This window comes from Monodon monoceros, unplaced genomic scaffold (assembly GCF_005190385.1).
Source record: "Monodon monoceros isolate NGI ecotype Baffin Bay Population unplaced genomic scaffold, NGI_Narwhal_1 Super_Scaffold_20, whole genome shotgun sequence".
In the NCBI taxonomy this organism is placed as follows: domain Eukaryota; kingdom Metazoa; phylum Chordata; class Mammalia; order Artiodactyla; family Monodontidae; genus Monodon; species Monodon monoceros.
The window spans coordinates 115,006,995-115,024,098 of NW_021703777.1; the positions used below are offsets into that span (position 1 = coordinate 115,006,995).

Consider the following 17,104-nt stretch of genomic DNA (forward strand, 5'->3'; position numbering starts at 1 on the left):
GTATTTACGGGGAAGTATACTTATAACTGCAATTCATTTTGAAATGCATAAAAAAGATGAATTGATGGACAGATGGGTCAATGTGTGATAAAACAAGTGTAGTTAAATGTTAATGGTAGAATCTAGGTGGCAGGTATATAGGCATTCACTGTAAAATTCTTTTAAATTTTCTGTATGTTCACACTTTCATAATAAAATGTTGAAAAATATCTGGTTAAAGTAGCTAGTTAGTATTCAAAACACATATATCTTATTTAGCATGGATCTTTTTGTCATTATATATTGGTCCACTTTATTAAGTACAGAGATTTTAAAGAGAAGTTTATGAGCATTACATTAAATTTCTGGGACCATCATAGAAGACACCATGCCTAAAATAAGTAAATACTGAATGTAATTCTTGATTTACAACTATGAGACCACACTGCATGTAAGACTGGATTTTAGGAATAGCCCAGTCTGTCTTCTATGCCCAGCTCTAACCCAGTTCACTATACTCTCAAAAAGAAGAGATGGCAGCATTCTGCTACACTCATAAAACGAGTAAGTGGACATCTCAAAGGCCACTGCCACGTGGACACTGTCTCTCTACTCTTTCTTCCCTCCCTGAGGGGACACAAAGCAGGCCCCCTCCCCATCCCAGGCCACTTTACCCCCCATCCCGGCTGGCGTGACTGGCCCAAGAAAGGGTACAAATCTATTCTTAGAGATGCTCTACCTCTTGCTCAGGTGCTTCTAGGTGTGCGTTAGATCAGTGACCTCAAAGGATCACTAAAGCCAAGCTGAGGTTTAAATTGCAAAGAGAATCTGAGGCTTCGGCCTTTTAGTGAGCGAAAGGAATCAAGAATTCAGTTCAGCCTAGCTTACTGGACCACTGTAAGGAAATTCCAGCCAGAAGTAAGGCTTTTCTTCACCTCCCATCTGGCCAGCTCTGCTATAGTACCTTGTGCCTGTCTCCGTGTGCATGTGGGTATCCACCACTCAGGGGCATCAAAAGGAGGAATGGCAGCTGCATAGAGTAGATGCCCTGATCATAATATCCACTAACAGCATCCTAATATCAGAAATCTTAAATGTACACCACTTCTTGTCTTTTTTCCCCATTAACTATAAATTGGGTACATCTTCCCCAGTTGAAAGATACAGATTTATCTACCTCATGCTTTCTAATCATGCTGACTTTAAACAGGAGTTTATGAGCATCTTGGCACAGTGATTATTAAAGCAGATGTAGTAGTAAGACCAAGGACCTTAGGCTCTATCATCTTCCTTTACCTGAGCACCTAGATATTGGGGCCCTGAACTAGGGCATAAGGGTCTCACAAGAGGTTTGGGTATTTGTCACTGTGTGATAGTCCATATTTCCCATATATGTGCATTGTTACACTAAGCCAAAAAGTGACCTAGCCCATCAGTGTTTGGAATACAGGATGCCAAAAAACATAGTTTGTCAGATTTTTGTTTTCTTAATGAATTGAATGACTACATGTTTTTCACATTATATATACTCCCGCTTTCTGTTTACAATACAGAATAATGCATAGGGAAATAATGATGAAAGAAAAATTCTGGAATTGATAAATTACTGAATTTTTTTTTTTATCACTTACCTCGTTTGAGGGAATCGTGGCAAAGGGTTTGATGATGGCAGCTAATGGAATCTGAGCTTGCTTGGCCATATCTGACGTGCATGGGAAACAGTATGTTGTGCAACGGATGTATCGAGGACTTGCATTGCCTGAAATATTCAAGGATGCATACTTAAAATCAGCTTAGAAAAAAAATCTGCCCTATAATATTTAAATACTTATAAAGGTACCTCTAGGACTTCCCTGGTGGCACAGTGGTTAAGAATGCCAATGCAGGGGACACAGGTTCAAGCCCTGGTCTGGGAAGATCCCACATGCTGCGGAGCGACTACACCTGTGTGCCACAACTACTGAGCCTGAGCTCTACAGCCTGCGAGCCACAACTACTGAGCCTGCGAGCCACAACTACTGAGCCCGTGTGCCACAACTACTGAAGCCTGTGCTCCATGACGAGAAGCCACCACAATGAAAAATGCACACCGCAATGAAGCGTAGCCCCTGCTCGCCGCAACCAGAGAAAGCCCGTGTGCAGCAATGAAGACCCAACGAAGCCAAAAATAAATAAATAAATAAAATTTATTAAAAAAATAAAGGTACTTCTAGACAATGCATTGTCTTCTTTGTAAAACTTCTTCATGATTTCTACAAAAAAGGTAGTATTGTCTAACTTTACAATCCATAGTCTAAGCACACTGTAGTTTCTTGTAAAATAAAACACTCTGCATTCTACTGCAAAAATATAAAAGAGATTTTAAACTCATTATTATTTTCCAGAAGCCGGGTATTAATATAGACGCTCAGAGACTTGAGAGGTGTTTAGATTCAATGGGAGAAATAAAGCAAAGGTACAAAACATAATAAAACTTCTTCTTCATCCTCTTCTATCAATAAATACATCTGCTATGGGAAAGGTAAGTATTTGTATGCCATTTCACATCAGCAAGTTATACTTTGTCAAATATGATTCCATTTGACTATGAGTTTTTTTTTTCTAAACTTGAAATTCAATTTAGAAATGAAAATTCTAAATAATAGAAATATGGGCTTCCCTGGTGGCGCAGTGGTTGAGAGTCCGCCTGCTGATGCAGGGGACACGGGTTCGTGCCCCGGTCCAGGAAGATCCCACGTGCCGTGAAGTGGCTGGGCCCATGAGCCATGGCCGCTGAGCCTGTGCGTCCGGAGCCTGTGCTCCGAAACGGGAGAGGCCACAACAGTGAGAGGCCCGTGTACCGCAAAAATAAATAAATAAATAAATAGAAATATTATTTTTTAAACACCCTAATCTATTTAAAAAACACATTAGGTTTCCTGACCAAATATTTTTTTCAAGGCATACGTGAGAATTAAAACTCTATCCATGACATGAAGAATATTTTTAAATCACCAGAATAACTTATCTAAAATAAATTTTGAATTAAATTATAATATATTTTGGCAAAAGAACATCAGATATTTACTGAGTGTCTACTAAGTTTTAGATTAGGTGCTTCCTTGCAGAGCTTATGTTCTTGCAGAGGACGCAGACAATAAGTATTAAACTCAATAAATGAGTAAATTATATAGGACCTTAGAAGATGATAAATGCTATGAAAAAAGCATTTCTGGTTAAGGTGTGCCATAGTGGAAAGCAGACCGCAATTTTAAATAGTTAGAGTTGGTCTTCATCACAAGGCAACATTTGAGCAAAGACTCCCAGGTGGCAAGGGATTTATCTGGCAGGTATCTGGGGCAAGGGCATGCCTGGCCTGGTAGAGGAATGTCAGGAGCCTGACAGTGGGGTAAGTGGGGCACAGCAGCTGTTGAGGAGTTCAGAGAAGTCACAGAAGCCAGATTAGCTAGATGCTTGATACCATTTTTCAACCCTCTGGCTTGTACTCTGAATGAAATGGGGAGACACTGCCAAGCTTTGAGCAGAAAAGTGTTGTGATCGGACTTAGGTTGACTCTACCTGTGGTTTTCAGGATGGACTGTAATAGGGAGGAGAACCAGGAAGACCAGTTTGGAGGCTGTGCAGTAACAAGGTGAGAAACAGGGTGGCGGCGGGAACCAGCCTGATAGCAGCAGATTCTGGACATATTTTGAAGGTACAGTGGCTTACTTGTTGATAGGCATGATGTATGAGGTGTGAAGATGGGGGCTATGACGAAGGACAGGGTTAGGGATGACTCCAAAGTTTTTGGCCTGAGGAATCAGAAGCATGAAGTTGCCACCAACAGAAAAGAGAAATGCTGCAGGAAGGGAACGGGTTTTTTTTAAACAGATGTGTGGGTGGAGATCAGGAATCTGGGTTTGGACATGTCCATTTGGGAAATCTATTAAGCAATCAAACAGTGATGCTGAGTAAACAATTAGATACATGAGTCTTGGTGTTGGGCTGAAAGCTGAGCTGGAGATAACACATTTGGGAGTTCTTAGCATATAGATGGTATTTGAAACCACAAAACTAGATCAAAACAACCCAGGGAATCACGGTGGCCAGAGAAGAGAAGACGACCAAGGACTGAGCCCTTGGTCCTCTTAACATAAAGAAGCCAGAGGAAAAGGAGAAATCAGCTAAAGGACTGAGAAGGGAAAAAACAAGGGAGTCTGGGTGTGCTGGAGGTGAAGTGAAGAAAGTACATCAAGGAAAAGGCAGGAGCATCTGTGCCAGGCGGTGCCTCCAGATCAACATGACCACTGGATTTATCAACGTGGAGGGTGGTGGAGACCTGGAAGACAGAATTGGTGGAATGGGGGAGTGAGGAGTGGGGGTGTGGTAGGGGGGCTGCCTAGAGTGAGTTTAAGAGAGAAAGGCAGGTGAGGAATTGGCAATAGTCCTTTCAAGTTTTATCGTGGAGGGGAGCAAAGGAAAGAGGGGTAGCTGGTAAAAGAAGTGGATCAAGAGAACATTTTTATTTTTTTAAGATAGGAGAAGGTTTTTTAAAAGATGGGAATACTTGTGTAAAAGGGGAAATACTGATGACATAGAATAAAGAAGGGAAACTTATGGTAGCAATACACTTGAGTAGTGCACAGCAGGAGAGGCTGGCTTACAACCAGAGCACATTTATGGCCAAATCAGGAAGGCAGAGCCTGAGGACACATTACAACAGGGGGTTGATGTGATGGTGAGAACTCTCTTCTGATTGTGCACTTTTCTCAGAAAGGAGGAAGTAAGAGCAGCTGAAAGAAAGGATGGGAGGTTACCGGTTTCAGAAGGGATTGTGAAACAGTTACTAAGGAGAGTGGAAAAGTGAAAGGACTTGGGAAGGACAATGTGCTGGGAAGTTCATGGTCCTGAGTTTAAACAGACCGTGCAGTGTGGCTGTGAGCCTTTCTCTGGCCATGTTTCACTGCACAGGTGGGTCCAGAAAGAGGGGAAGGCTGGACCTAAGAAAGCTGAGTTTCTTTTCATCTTCAATCTATTATTGCCACATTTTACATTTTGGGGGGGACCAGCTAGAAATATGGATCTTTACATAAAATATTCTGATTTTTATATAATGGCAACTAATTCAAATAGAAACAAATTATTCTGTATGATTAATTAACATGACTGTAGGCTGAATCCAGTTCGGGGGCTCTGCTGCCGAGGGTCTGAGAAAAGGGAGAAATGTGGTACTAACAAAAAGGATAATAATAATAACGATAATTGCCAGTGGGTTAGGCATTATTCTAAGACTGTTATATGTAAATTCACTTTCATCTCACAGTCGCCTATGAGGTTGATACCCTATGACCCGATTTTACAGAGGAGAAAACTGAGACACTGTGAGGTTAAGGGACTTAACTTAATCAAAGGGTTAGTAAATGGCAAAAGTGGTATTAGAACCTATCACAATTCTCTACAACATCCCAGATAAGTTGGGTCCAGGTCTTGAATCCTGGATGAGGAGTTAAGACCAATCCTGTTTGCCCAGGGGCAATGATGGGACATTTTTTAGCAATATGATCAAATAAATACCTGAAGAAAATTAATCTATTCAGAATGTCCTGGATAGCTTCTGGGAGCAGGAAAAAAGATCAGAGACAGGTAGATGGGTCCATTGCTGTAAGAATTCAGGTGAATACTAACACAGGGTAAAACAAGAGTTTTGGCAACCGGAATAGAAGAAGAAATATTGGGTTGGCCAAAAAGTTCGTTCGGGTTTTTCTGTAAGATGTTACAGAAAAACCCGAAGGAACTTTTTGGCCAATCCAATATTAGGTAGTAAATATGCTTGAACCCTTATTATTGTATATTTCATATAACTTAGATAAAACCTTCCTCATTCTCATCATCACACAAAGTTACACATAGTGGGAAATAAGAATTTTTGAATACTTTAAAGTATATTTTTTCATTGTACTCAATTTTCATTACTCAACATTTCCAATAATATATTGAAATTATTTATCTTTAAAACACTTATCTTTTACAGTGAAATATGCACATGAATGAGCTCGTGAAGGTGACTAAACAAACTTGTTACAAGACGATAATGCACACAAAGAATAAAATTTTTAAAAAGCAATGAAGAATTTGTTTTTTAAGCCAGTATACAGAAGTGGGGCGTGAAAGGTAAGGTTATAGTAGATAATTTAGCAACCTTGGTAATTAAGGGCCAAAATTCCTAATATGCTTAATAAAGAAACTTATGGGATAATCTGACTAAAAACATTCAATAAGTTATTCATTCAACAAATATTTATGAAGCCAATCCCCATGCTAGAAGCTTAGAGATAGGACAGAATGAAGCTTCTGGCTTCAATGTCTGGTAGAAGAGAATAATAAAAAACAGATAATTACAACATGGCTGGTCAGTATCACAGAAGAGCAAATCAATTATGAAGTGGCCCAAGGGAGGCAATGAGTCTGCCACGTGGATCAGAGGTGACTACACAAAGGATGCAGTGCTTGAACAGGGTCTTGTAGGATGGGCAGAAGCACAGAAACAAAGGACAAGTTGAGTCTTAAATTAGATCCTGCAGCCAAAGGCAAAGGAGTAATATTCTTGAAGTAGGTGTTTCTCTTCACTGGCTTTGCCACTAATCAGCTGTGTGGCCCTGGGCGAATCACTTAACCTCTCTGGGCCTTAGTACCCTCACGTCTGTAAAGTGAGAGCACACTAAACGAAGTCCAAGGCTCCTTCTGTTTCTATACTTTATTTATATCTGTGAATTTCTGTGTGTGTCTGAGATCCTTGGGCTACATCCTAAAAAGTCTACTAATGCCCAGAAATAAACCCACATACCTACGTTCAATTAATCTACGACAAAGGAGGCAAGAATATACAATGGAGAAAAGACAGTCTCTTCAATAAGTGGTGCTGGGAAAACTGGACAGCTACATGTAAAAGAATGAAATTAGAACATTCTCTAACACCATACACAAAAAAAACCTCAAATGGGTTAAAGACCTAAATGTAAGACCGAATACTATAAATCTCCTAGAGGAAAACATAGGCAGAACACTCTTTGACAAATTGCAGCAATATCTTTTTCAATCCATCTCCTAGAGTAATGGAAATAAAAACAAAAATAAACAAATGGGAGCTAATTAAACTTAAAAGCTTTTGCACAGCAAAGGAAACCATCAACAAGATGAAAAGACAACCTACAGAATGGGAGAAAATATATTTGCAAATGATGTTACCAACAAGGGATTAATCTCCAAAATATACAAACAGCTCATGCAGTTCAATATCAAAAACAAACAAACAAACAATCCAATCAAAAAAATGGGCAGAAGATCTCAATGGAGATTTCTCCAAAGACCTACAGATAGCCAAAAGGTACATGAAAAGATGCTTAACATCCCTAGTTATTAGAGAAATGCAAATCAAAACTACAGTGAGGTATCATCTCACACCAGTCAGAATGGCCATCATCAAAAAGTCTACAAATAATAAATGCTGGAGAGGGTGTGGAGAGAAGGGAAACCCTCCTACGTTGGTGGGAATGTAAATTGGTGCAGCCACTATGGAGAACAGTATGGAGGTTCCTCAAAAAACTAAAAATAGAGCTACCATATGATCCTGCAATTCCACTCCAGGGGATATATCTGGAGGAAACCATAATTTGAAAAGATACATGCACCCCAGTGTTCACTGCAGCTCTATTTACAATAGCCAGGACATGGAAGCAACCTAAATGTCCATCGACAGATGAATGGATAAAGATGTGGTATATTTATACAATGGAATATTACTCAGCCATAAAAAAGAATGAAATAATGCCATTTGCAGCAACATGGATGGACCTAGGGATTATCATACTAAGTGAAGTAAGCCAGACAGAGACAAATATCATGTGATATATCTCTTACATGTGGAATCTAAAAAAAGAAAAAAAAGACAGGAATGAACTTATTTCCAAAACAGAAAGAGACTCACACAGACATAGAAAAGAAACTTATGGTTACCAAACGGGAAAGGAGGGTGGGGGAGGGATAAATTAGGAGGTTGGGATTAACATATACACACTACCGTGTATAAAATAGATAATCAGCAACGACCTACTGCATAGCACAGGGAACTCTGCTCAATATTTTGTAATAACCTATAAAGGAAAAGAATCTGAAAAAGAATCTATATAAAACTGAATCATTCTGCTGTACATTTGAAACTAACATGATATTGTAAATCAACTATACTTCAATTAAAAAAACTTTTTTTTAAAAGCCTACTAATAAGTATTAACAGATAACCCAGGCTAAAGCAAGGGGCTTTACAGCAAATGGGATGTGACTGGGCCAACTTCGGGGCTCCCTCCATGGCAGGCAGGTCTTTCTTTTTGCCAAAGGCTGGGCTGCAGGCTATAGAGAGAAGATAATGATGTGGACACTGCCATCCTAGTCTTTCCTTCTCTTTCTGCTTCTTCCTCATACTCTTTCCCTACATGTACCATATGACCCAGCAGTTCCACTCCTAGGTATACACCCAAGAGAACTGAAAGCAGGAACTCAAAGAGATACCTGTACACCAATGTTCATAGCTATGGCTATTCACTGTAGTCAAAAGATGGAAACAACCCAAATGTCCTTCAAAAGATAAATGGATAAACAAAATGCAGCATATACATAAAAGTGAATATCATTCAGCCCTAAAAAGGAATGAAATTCTGATACATGCTACAACATGGACGAACTTTGAAAATATTATGCTAAGTGAAATAAGCCAGACACAGAAGGACAAGTATTGTATGAATCCACTTATGTGAGGCACCTAGACCAGGCCAATTCATAGAGACAGAAAGTAGAATACGAGATACCAGGGGCTGGTGGAGTGGAGGAGTGGGCAGTGATTGTTTATTGAGTACTGAGCGTCAGTGCAGGTTGATGAAAACCTTCTGGAAATGGATAATCATGATGGTGCACAACGCTGTGAATGTAATTAATGTCACTGAATTGTACACTTAAAAATTATTAACACAGCAAATTTTATTTTATGTGTATTTAACCACAATAATAAAATCACCTCTACGTTCAAAAATAAAACAGAAAACAAAAAACTCTGCACATGGTGCTCCTTAACACGTACACTCTCTCCCACTGCCAAACCTTAGCACATCCACTCTGCGGCCGGGCAACATTTTCCTCTCCCGACGTCTCCACTTTTGTTCTGGTTTACACCTGCTCACTTGAGACTCAGCTTAGTTGTCCCCACTCTAGCAGGACAGGCTGGGTTAGTTACCTGACATATAAGTTCCCACAGCAATATTCCTTTTATCCTGCTATTATAACAGTTTAATTAATACTAAGTTATCTCTTTTTCCCTGCCAGATTGTACACCCATTTAAGGATAGAACCGTGACTTTTATTTCTGAATAGAGGCAGTACGTGAGTGGTTAAGAGCATGGGCTCTAGCATCAGAATGCTGGGGTTCAAATTCTAGCTTTGCTTCCCATTAGCTGCGTATCTTGTGTAAGTTACCTAAGCATTCTGTGCCTCCGTTTCACATTCTGTAAAATGAGAATGATATTAATGCTTATCTCATTAAGTTACAGGGGGGATTAAGCCACATAAAGTGTTTAGAAGACCATCTTAATGCATAGCAAGCACTTAATATTAACCACATTAGTAATAGGTACTGAATAAATATTTGCTGAATAAGTGAATGAATGAATGAACAAGTACGATCCTGCTCCTAAGTAGCTCATAGGCTCGTGGGAAAGACAGACCCAAAGCACAGTAAAATTTAATGGAACAAGAGCTATGAAAGAAGTGAATACAAAGCACTGTGGGGGAAGAAACTGTAGGAGATTTCGAAGAAAAAATTAAATTGAGTTTAGAAGAACTAAGAATTTCCCAACTAGAAAGGTGAGACTTATATATACCAAATACAGTTATTCAATAGATATTTGTTGGGCAACCATTATATTCTAGATACCAGGTGAATTTCTAGGGGTACAACAGTGGACAGAAAACAGTCCCCAGTCTGTTGCAGACAAAGCAGTACAAAGTGAGAATCAGAGACAGGAGGGGAAGGGGATGAGTTTGGTATGGCTGAGGCAGATGCAGAGGAAGAAACGGATGAGAGATGAGGCTGGTAAGGAATATTCTTTAGGTCTGCAAAGTGCCTCAAACTAAAATATTAAATAAATAAATAAATATTAAAAACATGAACATAACACTTACTATTAGGTTGAAATGAAATTGCCATTCTTGTAGGTCAACAATAATAGAAAAAAATCAGTAATTTCATATACCTCAACCTATTATATACCAGGTCCTAAGTGCTTAACAAATGTGAATTCATTTGACAAGTTTGGAAGGATTCTGTAAGTAGTCAGGAACAAATTATTTTTAGAATAGAAAATGAAGTAATCTGAAGTGTGTTTTAATATTAATACCTATAACAGTAACATCATCTGTGACTTACATCAACCCCTTCTACATGTCAAGCCCCCATATACATATAAACATACATACGTGTGCACACACGCACACACGAGTCATCTCTAACCCGTACATTGCCCCTTCAGGGCAGGTCTTAGTCCTAACATCTTACAGAAGGCGACACTGAGGTTCAGAGAGGTGGGATAAGCAGAGCTCAGGACACTAAGGAAGAGACCCTGGATTTGCGTGCAGGTGTGTGAGGCTCCCAGTCGGAGCTCTTTCTGCCTCACTGCGCTGCCTGCCCTATAAGAACAGCGCCGAAGGCAGCACAGAGGATGGACTGAAGGGAGGGGAGCCCCATCTGGAAACTGGTGGCTTGACAACTTTGAGATGAGACAACACGATTGCCTGTATACCAATGTTATATTTCCAGGATTGAGTATATGACCCATTAAAAGGGTTTATTCAGAATCTGAGACGCCACATCTCATCAGGCTATATTTCAACTTGCCATAAATAACAGAATAATATATTCCCAGAAAGATCAAACCTGCATGAGGCTTGACAGATATATGAAACTGATAGCAGACATGGGACAGAGTCAGTAGAGACAGAGCTCAGCCTCTCCTCATCCCAGTTTAAAAGTAGGAAACCAGAACCCCAAATGTTAAGGGACCTGCTGAAAAAAATGTCATTGGGATTAGAACCAGGTCTGCTGACTCAAGTACTCAATCCCCTACTGCTCTGCTCATGTCATACTGCCAGGTTTCCACTGTAGTAAATAAATTAAACCAAAGTAGGGCATGAACAATTTTAAACACATAAATTAAAATTTTAAATTTTCTTAAATTGATACATTGCACTGTACCTCACCAGAAACTCTCTAGATTTTTACAAGCAGAGAATACAGTAGAACTCAGACGACAGTACCTTCTCTTTACTTGACTAATGGCAAATTAGTTCCTGTTAACCAGCTATAAAGGGGTTGCCCATCAGTGACAGCATTATTGAAGGGTATCAATGTATTTGCTTAAAAAATGTGAGAAATACTAAGACCTCAGTCAAAACCGTAACTGAAAAGAGATACCTTGGTCTTGTATCGTACAATCTGTAGTGACCAGGGGAGGGATCTGGCCTCTGGTGTTGGTGGTATAAACCTGTCCCCCTCTGGTGGCTCTGTCATTCTCGATCACCTGGATCTGATAAATAAGAGATCAAGAGCACGTTAAAGTAAGTTAAGATTTCCCAACCTTCCCCTCACACTATTCACACACGCACACACAAAGGCATTTTCTAAATCCTTTCAGCTCATTTCAGATCAAACTCTCGTTGAGAACCCACCATGTCTTCAGTCCCACTTTTGCTTACTTTCACAACTTTATGCCAGTAGCTTCCGAATTCTATTCTGTAATGCTCTTGAGCTCTGACCTGATCTTTTTATTTTTATTCAATTTGTTTCTTGGGCTCGTAGATAAGAGTTTTTTGGGAAAAGATTCTCATAGGATAAGAAACTGAAAATACCTTTTTTTTTTAAAAGAAAATACTTTTTTTTTTTTTTTCGCGGTACGCGGGCCTCTCACTGCTGCGGCCTCTCCCGTTGCGGAGCACAGGCTCTGGACGTGCAGGCCCAGTGGCCATGGCTCACGGGCCCAGCCGCTCCGCGGCATGGGGGATCTTCCCGGACCGGGGCACGAACCCGTGTCCTCTGCATTGGCAGGCGGACTCTCAACCACTGCGCCACCAGGGAAGCCCAAAGAAAATATTTTTTGAAGTTAAAGAAAACTCTAAAAGGCTAAAAATAAATTCAGAAGAAATGATTTAAAATATATAAGCTGAAGAAGACTTTTCTCCTCAAATCCCTCTTGATGTTCAATTTGCCTTTCAAATTTCCTCCACCACACCCCTGCTCCTTGAGACAAAAGAAACAAACAATATCGTGTTCCCATATGATTTTTGCCTATCATATAGAAATGAGAACAAAAGTCCCTATTTATTTATTTATTTTTTTGGCTGTGCCGCACGGCACGTGGGATCTTAGTTCCCCAACCAGGGATTGAACCCGCGCCCCCTGCATTGGAAGCTCAGAGTCTTAACCACTGGACCTCGAGGGAAGTCCCCTTAAGTTTTGTCCTTTAATTTGGAAACATCTTATATTTCTCTACTGAAACATTTATTGATGACGACTATGGAGACAAAACATTGGCTTTCTGTTGTAACTGTCTAGGGATTAAAATAATGAGCAAAATCTAGTTGCATGGAGTTAAGAAGGAATTCTAATAATAAAAGGATCTTTCTCTTCCTCTTTATCTTCTCCCTGTCCTCACTTCTTTCTTTATAGGATAAAAGTGACAAGAGATAAGGGGGTTTAAAAAAAAAAAAAAAAAAAAAGGAGGCAGTAAAAAGAGGGAAAAAAGGGGAGAAATGAGATGAGTGCCCAGACTGCAACACGTAGCCTTGGAAGATACGAAGTTTTTGTGGTCCTAAAGAAACAATGTGAGGGGAGATCAAGATGGCAGAGTAGAAGGATGTGGAGCTCACGTCCTCCCACAAACACATCAAAAATACATCTACATGTGGAAGAATTCTCAGAGAATACCAACTGAAAGATGGCACAAGATCAAAGCTTCAAGAAGGATCCCCATGTAACCAGGTAGTACAAAAGGGAAGAAACAAAAAGGAAGGAGGAATCGGGATGAGACCTGTGCCCCTGGGAGGGAGCTGTGAAGGAGGAAAGGTTCTCTCACCCTGGGAACCTCCTTCCCCTGCTGGGAGGTCTGCCGGGACAGAGAGGGAGTTGGAGAGGCCTGGACTTTGCTCGGGAGGAGTGTGTAGGTTCTGGCTTGCTGGTAGGCAGCATAGAGAGGGACCAGCCCTGAGGGCTGCCATGCTGTCCCACTTCCTAGCTCAAGACATGTGCCTCCTGGTGTGCACAGTGGCTGGGTCTTGAAACATAAGCTTCAGTGGACAGACCCAGGAAGGGGACTCAGTTTGGCTGCACAGAGGCAGCCCGAGGGGCCTGGAGTGTGGTCGGGGATGCCACTGTTGGTGTGTGCAAGATGGAGCACAAGTCCACCACACAAACCCCATTATCAGCATGCTCCTGACAGGTCATGCCTCTGGTGGCAGTGGGCTTTGGCAGCAGGCACACACCAGAGGTGGGGCTGACATCCCAGTCAATTATCAGTGCTCCCACAGTGGGGGAAGGTCCAGGGGGCACACCAGCAGTGGTGGACTTTGTGGGCAAGCACACCAGGTGGTGGGTGGCGTCACAGAATCCTCACAGAATTGCATGTGTGCAGCGGAAAGCCCCTGGGGAGGAATATACAGTGCCTCCTTTCCCAGCGGGAGCACTCCAGTCCCACCGATCTCACATCACAGCTTAGAACTAGATCTAGGGGCTTCTACTACAACAACTGGGGAGCTGACCCTGCCCATGACAGGGCTGTGACAACCACATAGCAAAGAGGAGGCCCCACCCAACATCCAGTGAAGGCTCTGGTCACCACAACACCGAACACACCCCATATCAAGGGGACAACAGCCAGAACACTCTGAGGAAAGACGTGGCAGACATCCATACTAAAAACAGCCCTTATATCAAAAATACTGGACTCACACAGTCTACACAAGGACACTCACACATAAAAAAAGCCCTTCAAGACCACAGTAGATAACTGTTTCTCCTAAATTCATAGAGTCAGAGAAATTTAAGTATAATGAAAAAGCAGAGGAACTACTCCCAATTAAAAGAACTGGAAAAACCCCCTGAAAGAATAAACAATGAAAAAGACAACTCCAGTCTACCAGATCCCAAGTTCAAAAATGAGGTAATAAAAATGCTGAAGGAATTAAGAAAATTTATCTATAGAAATGCAGGTCACTGTAACAAGGAACTAGAAACTATAAAGAGGAACCAATCAAAATTAGACAACTCAACTGCCAAGATAAACACCAAGCTAAAGGGAATGAATAGCAGACCAAATAATGCAGAAGAACAAATAAGTGATCTGGAAGATAAATAATAGAAATCACCCAATCAGAACAGCAGACAGGAAGACAAATGTAAAAAAGAAAGAAGAAAGAAAAAAGAAAAAATTAAAGGAACATACAAGATCTACCAGATAATACAAAGCATGCCAACATACATACAATAGGGGTTCCAGAAGGAGAAGAGAGAGAAAAGAGGATCAAAAACGTATTTGAAGAATTTATGGCTGAAAGCTTCCCAAACCTAAGAAGGAAACAGATATCCAGGTACAGGAAGTACAGAGGGTCCCAAACAAGATGAACTTAAACGGACCCACAATGAGACATAACATAATTAAAATGGCAAAAGTTAAAGATAAAGAGAGGATTCTAAAGGCAGCAAGAGAAAAACAAAGAGTCAGTACAAGGGAACCCCCATAAGGTTATCAGCTGATTTCTCTGCAGAAATGTTGCAGGCCAGAAGGGAGTAGTATTATACATTCAAAGTCATGAAAGGGAAAAACCTGCAACCTAGGATGCTCTACACAGGAAGATTATCCTTTAGAATACAAGGAGAAACTAAGAATTTCTCAGATAAGCAAAAACTAAAAGAAGTTGGCAATACTAAACCTAACCTAAAAGAAATATTGTAGGGTCTTCTCTAAGCAGAAAAGAAGCAAGAATCTATAGGAAAGGGGAAAACACAATAGGAGAGGCAAATATATAAAAAGATTGAAGATCACTTAAATAAGCCAGTAAGAAAATTTTTATAAAAGCAGTTATAACTATAATGAACAGCAAATAAAATAAACATGAAGATGTAAAATAGGACATCAAAATCACAAAATGTGGGGGAGGGGAATAAAAAATGTAGATATTTTAGAATGTATTTGAACTTATATGACTATGAGTCTAAAGAAGGTAGAAATAGTTATGGGTTAACATACTTGAAAAACAGGGTAACCACAAATCAAAAACATACAATAGATTCACAAAAAACAAAAAGGAGCTTAAACATAATACAAAAGAAAACCATCAAATCACAAAAGAAAAGCAAAAAGAAGGAACAAAGAAGAACTACACAATAAACTGCAAAACAAGGTTTAAAATGCCAATAAATACATGCTTATCAATAATTACTTTAAATTCAATGGACTAAATGCTCTGATCAAAAGACATAGAGTGGAAGACTGGATTAAAAAAAACCAAGAACCTATAATATGCTGCCTACAAGAGACCCACTTTAGGGTGAAAGACATACATAGATTGAAAGTGAGGAGATGGAAAAAGATATTTCATGCAAATGGAAACGACAAGAAAGCAAGGGTAGCAATACTCATATCAGACAAAATAGACTTTAAAACAAAGGCCATAAAGAAAGATAAAGAAGGACACTATATAATGATAAAAGGATCAATACAAGAAGAGGATATTACACTGGTTAACATATATGCACCCAATATAGGAGCACCTAAATACATAAAACAAATACTAACAGACATAAAGGGAGAAACTGAGGGGAATACAATAACAGTAGGAGACTTTAACACTCCACTGACATCAATGGACAGATCTTCCAGAAAGAAAACCAATAAGGCAACAGAGATCCTAAATCACACAATAGAATAGTTGAACTTCAATGATATCTACAGGACACTACATCCAAAAAACCCAGAATACACATTCTTTTCAAGCATGCATGGAACATTCTCTAGGACAGACCACATACTAGGACAAATTTAAGAGGATAGAAATTATTTCAAGCATTTTTTTCTGACCACAATGGTATGAAACTAGAAATCAACCACAGAAAGAAAAGTGAGAAAAAAAAGATTACATGGAAACTAAACAATATGCTACTAAAAAAACCAATGGGTCAACAATAAAATCAAGGGGGAAATCAGAAAATACCTTGAGACAAACAACAATGAAAACACAACCATACAAATCCTATGGGATGCAGCAAAAGCAGTTCTAAGAGGAAAGTTCATAGCAATACAAGCCTTCCTCAAAAAACAAGAAAAATCTCAAAAACTTAAACTACCAATTAAAAGAATCAGAAAAAGAACAAACAAAACCCAAAGTGAGCAGAAGGAAGAAGATCAAAGAGGAAATAAATAAACTAGAGATCCAAAGAAGAAAAAAAAGAAAAAAAAATCAATAAAACCAGAGCTCGCTTTTTGAAAGGACAAACAAAATTGACAAACCTCTAGCCAGGCTCACCAAGAAGAAAAATAAATAAATTTAAAAAATAAACAAAAAATGAAAGAGGAAAAATAACAACCGATACCACAGAAATACGAAAAATCATAAGAAAATACTATGAAGTTATATGTGCACAAATTGGACAACCTAGAAGAAATGGACAAATATCGAGAAACATACCGCCTGCCAAAACTGAGTCAAGCAGAAATAGATGATATGAACAGACCAATCACTAGAAGTGAAATAGAATCTGTAACTTTTAAAAAAACTCCCTGCAAACAAAACTCCAGGAATGGATGGCTTCACTGGGGAATTCTACCAAACATACAAAGAACTTACACCTATCCTTCTCAAACTCTTCCAAAAGACTGAAGAGGAAGGAACACTCCCAAAGTCATTCTATGAAGCCATCATCACCCTGATACCAAAACCAGACAGACACTACAAAAAAAGAAAATTACAGGCTAATATCTTTGATGAATATAGATGCGAAAATCCTCAACAAAATATTAGCAAACTGAATCCAGCACATAATAAGGATTATGCA

At 39.6% G+C, this 17,104-nt stretch overlaps 1 protein-coding gene across 3 annotated transcripts in view; it reads right to left on the reverse strand.

Moving 5' to 3' along the window:
* SEC24D (SEC24 homolog D, COPII coat complex component) overlaps positions 1-17,104 on the reverse strand; it is a 110,261-nt gene that overhangs the window by 65,312 nt on the left and 27,845 nt on the right. For all 3 annotated transcript variants that reach the window (XM_029234790.1, XM_029234792.1, XM_029234791.1), the window contains exons 7-8: positions 11,474-11,585; positions 1,611-1,738 (exon numbers count right to left, since the gene is read on the reverse strand). In XM_029234790.1, the coding sequence (XP_029090623.1) occupies positions 1,611-1,738; positions 11,474-11,585 (240 nt within the window). The remainder of the gene's footprint in view (positions 1-1,610; positions 1,739-11,473; positions 11,586-17,104) is intronic.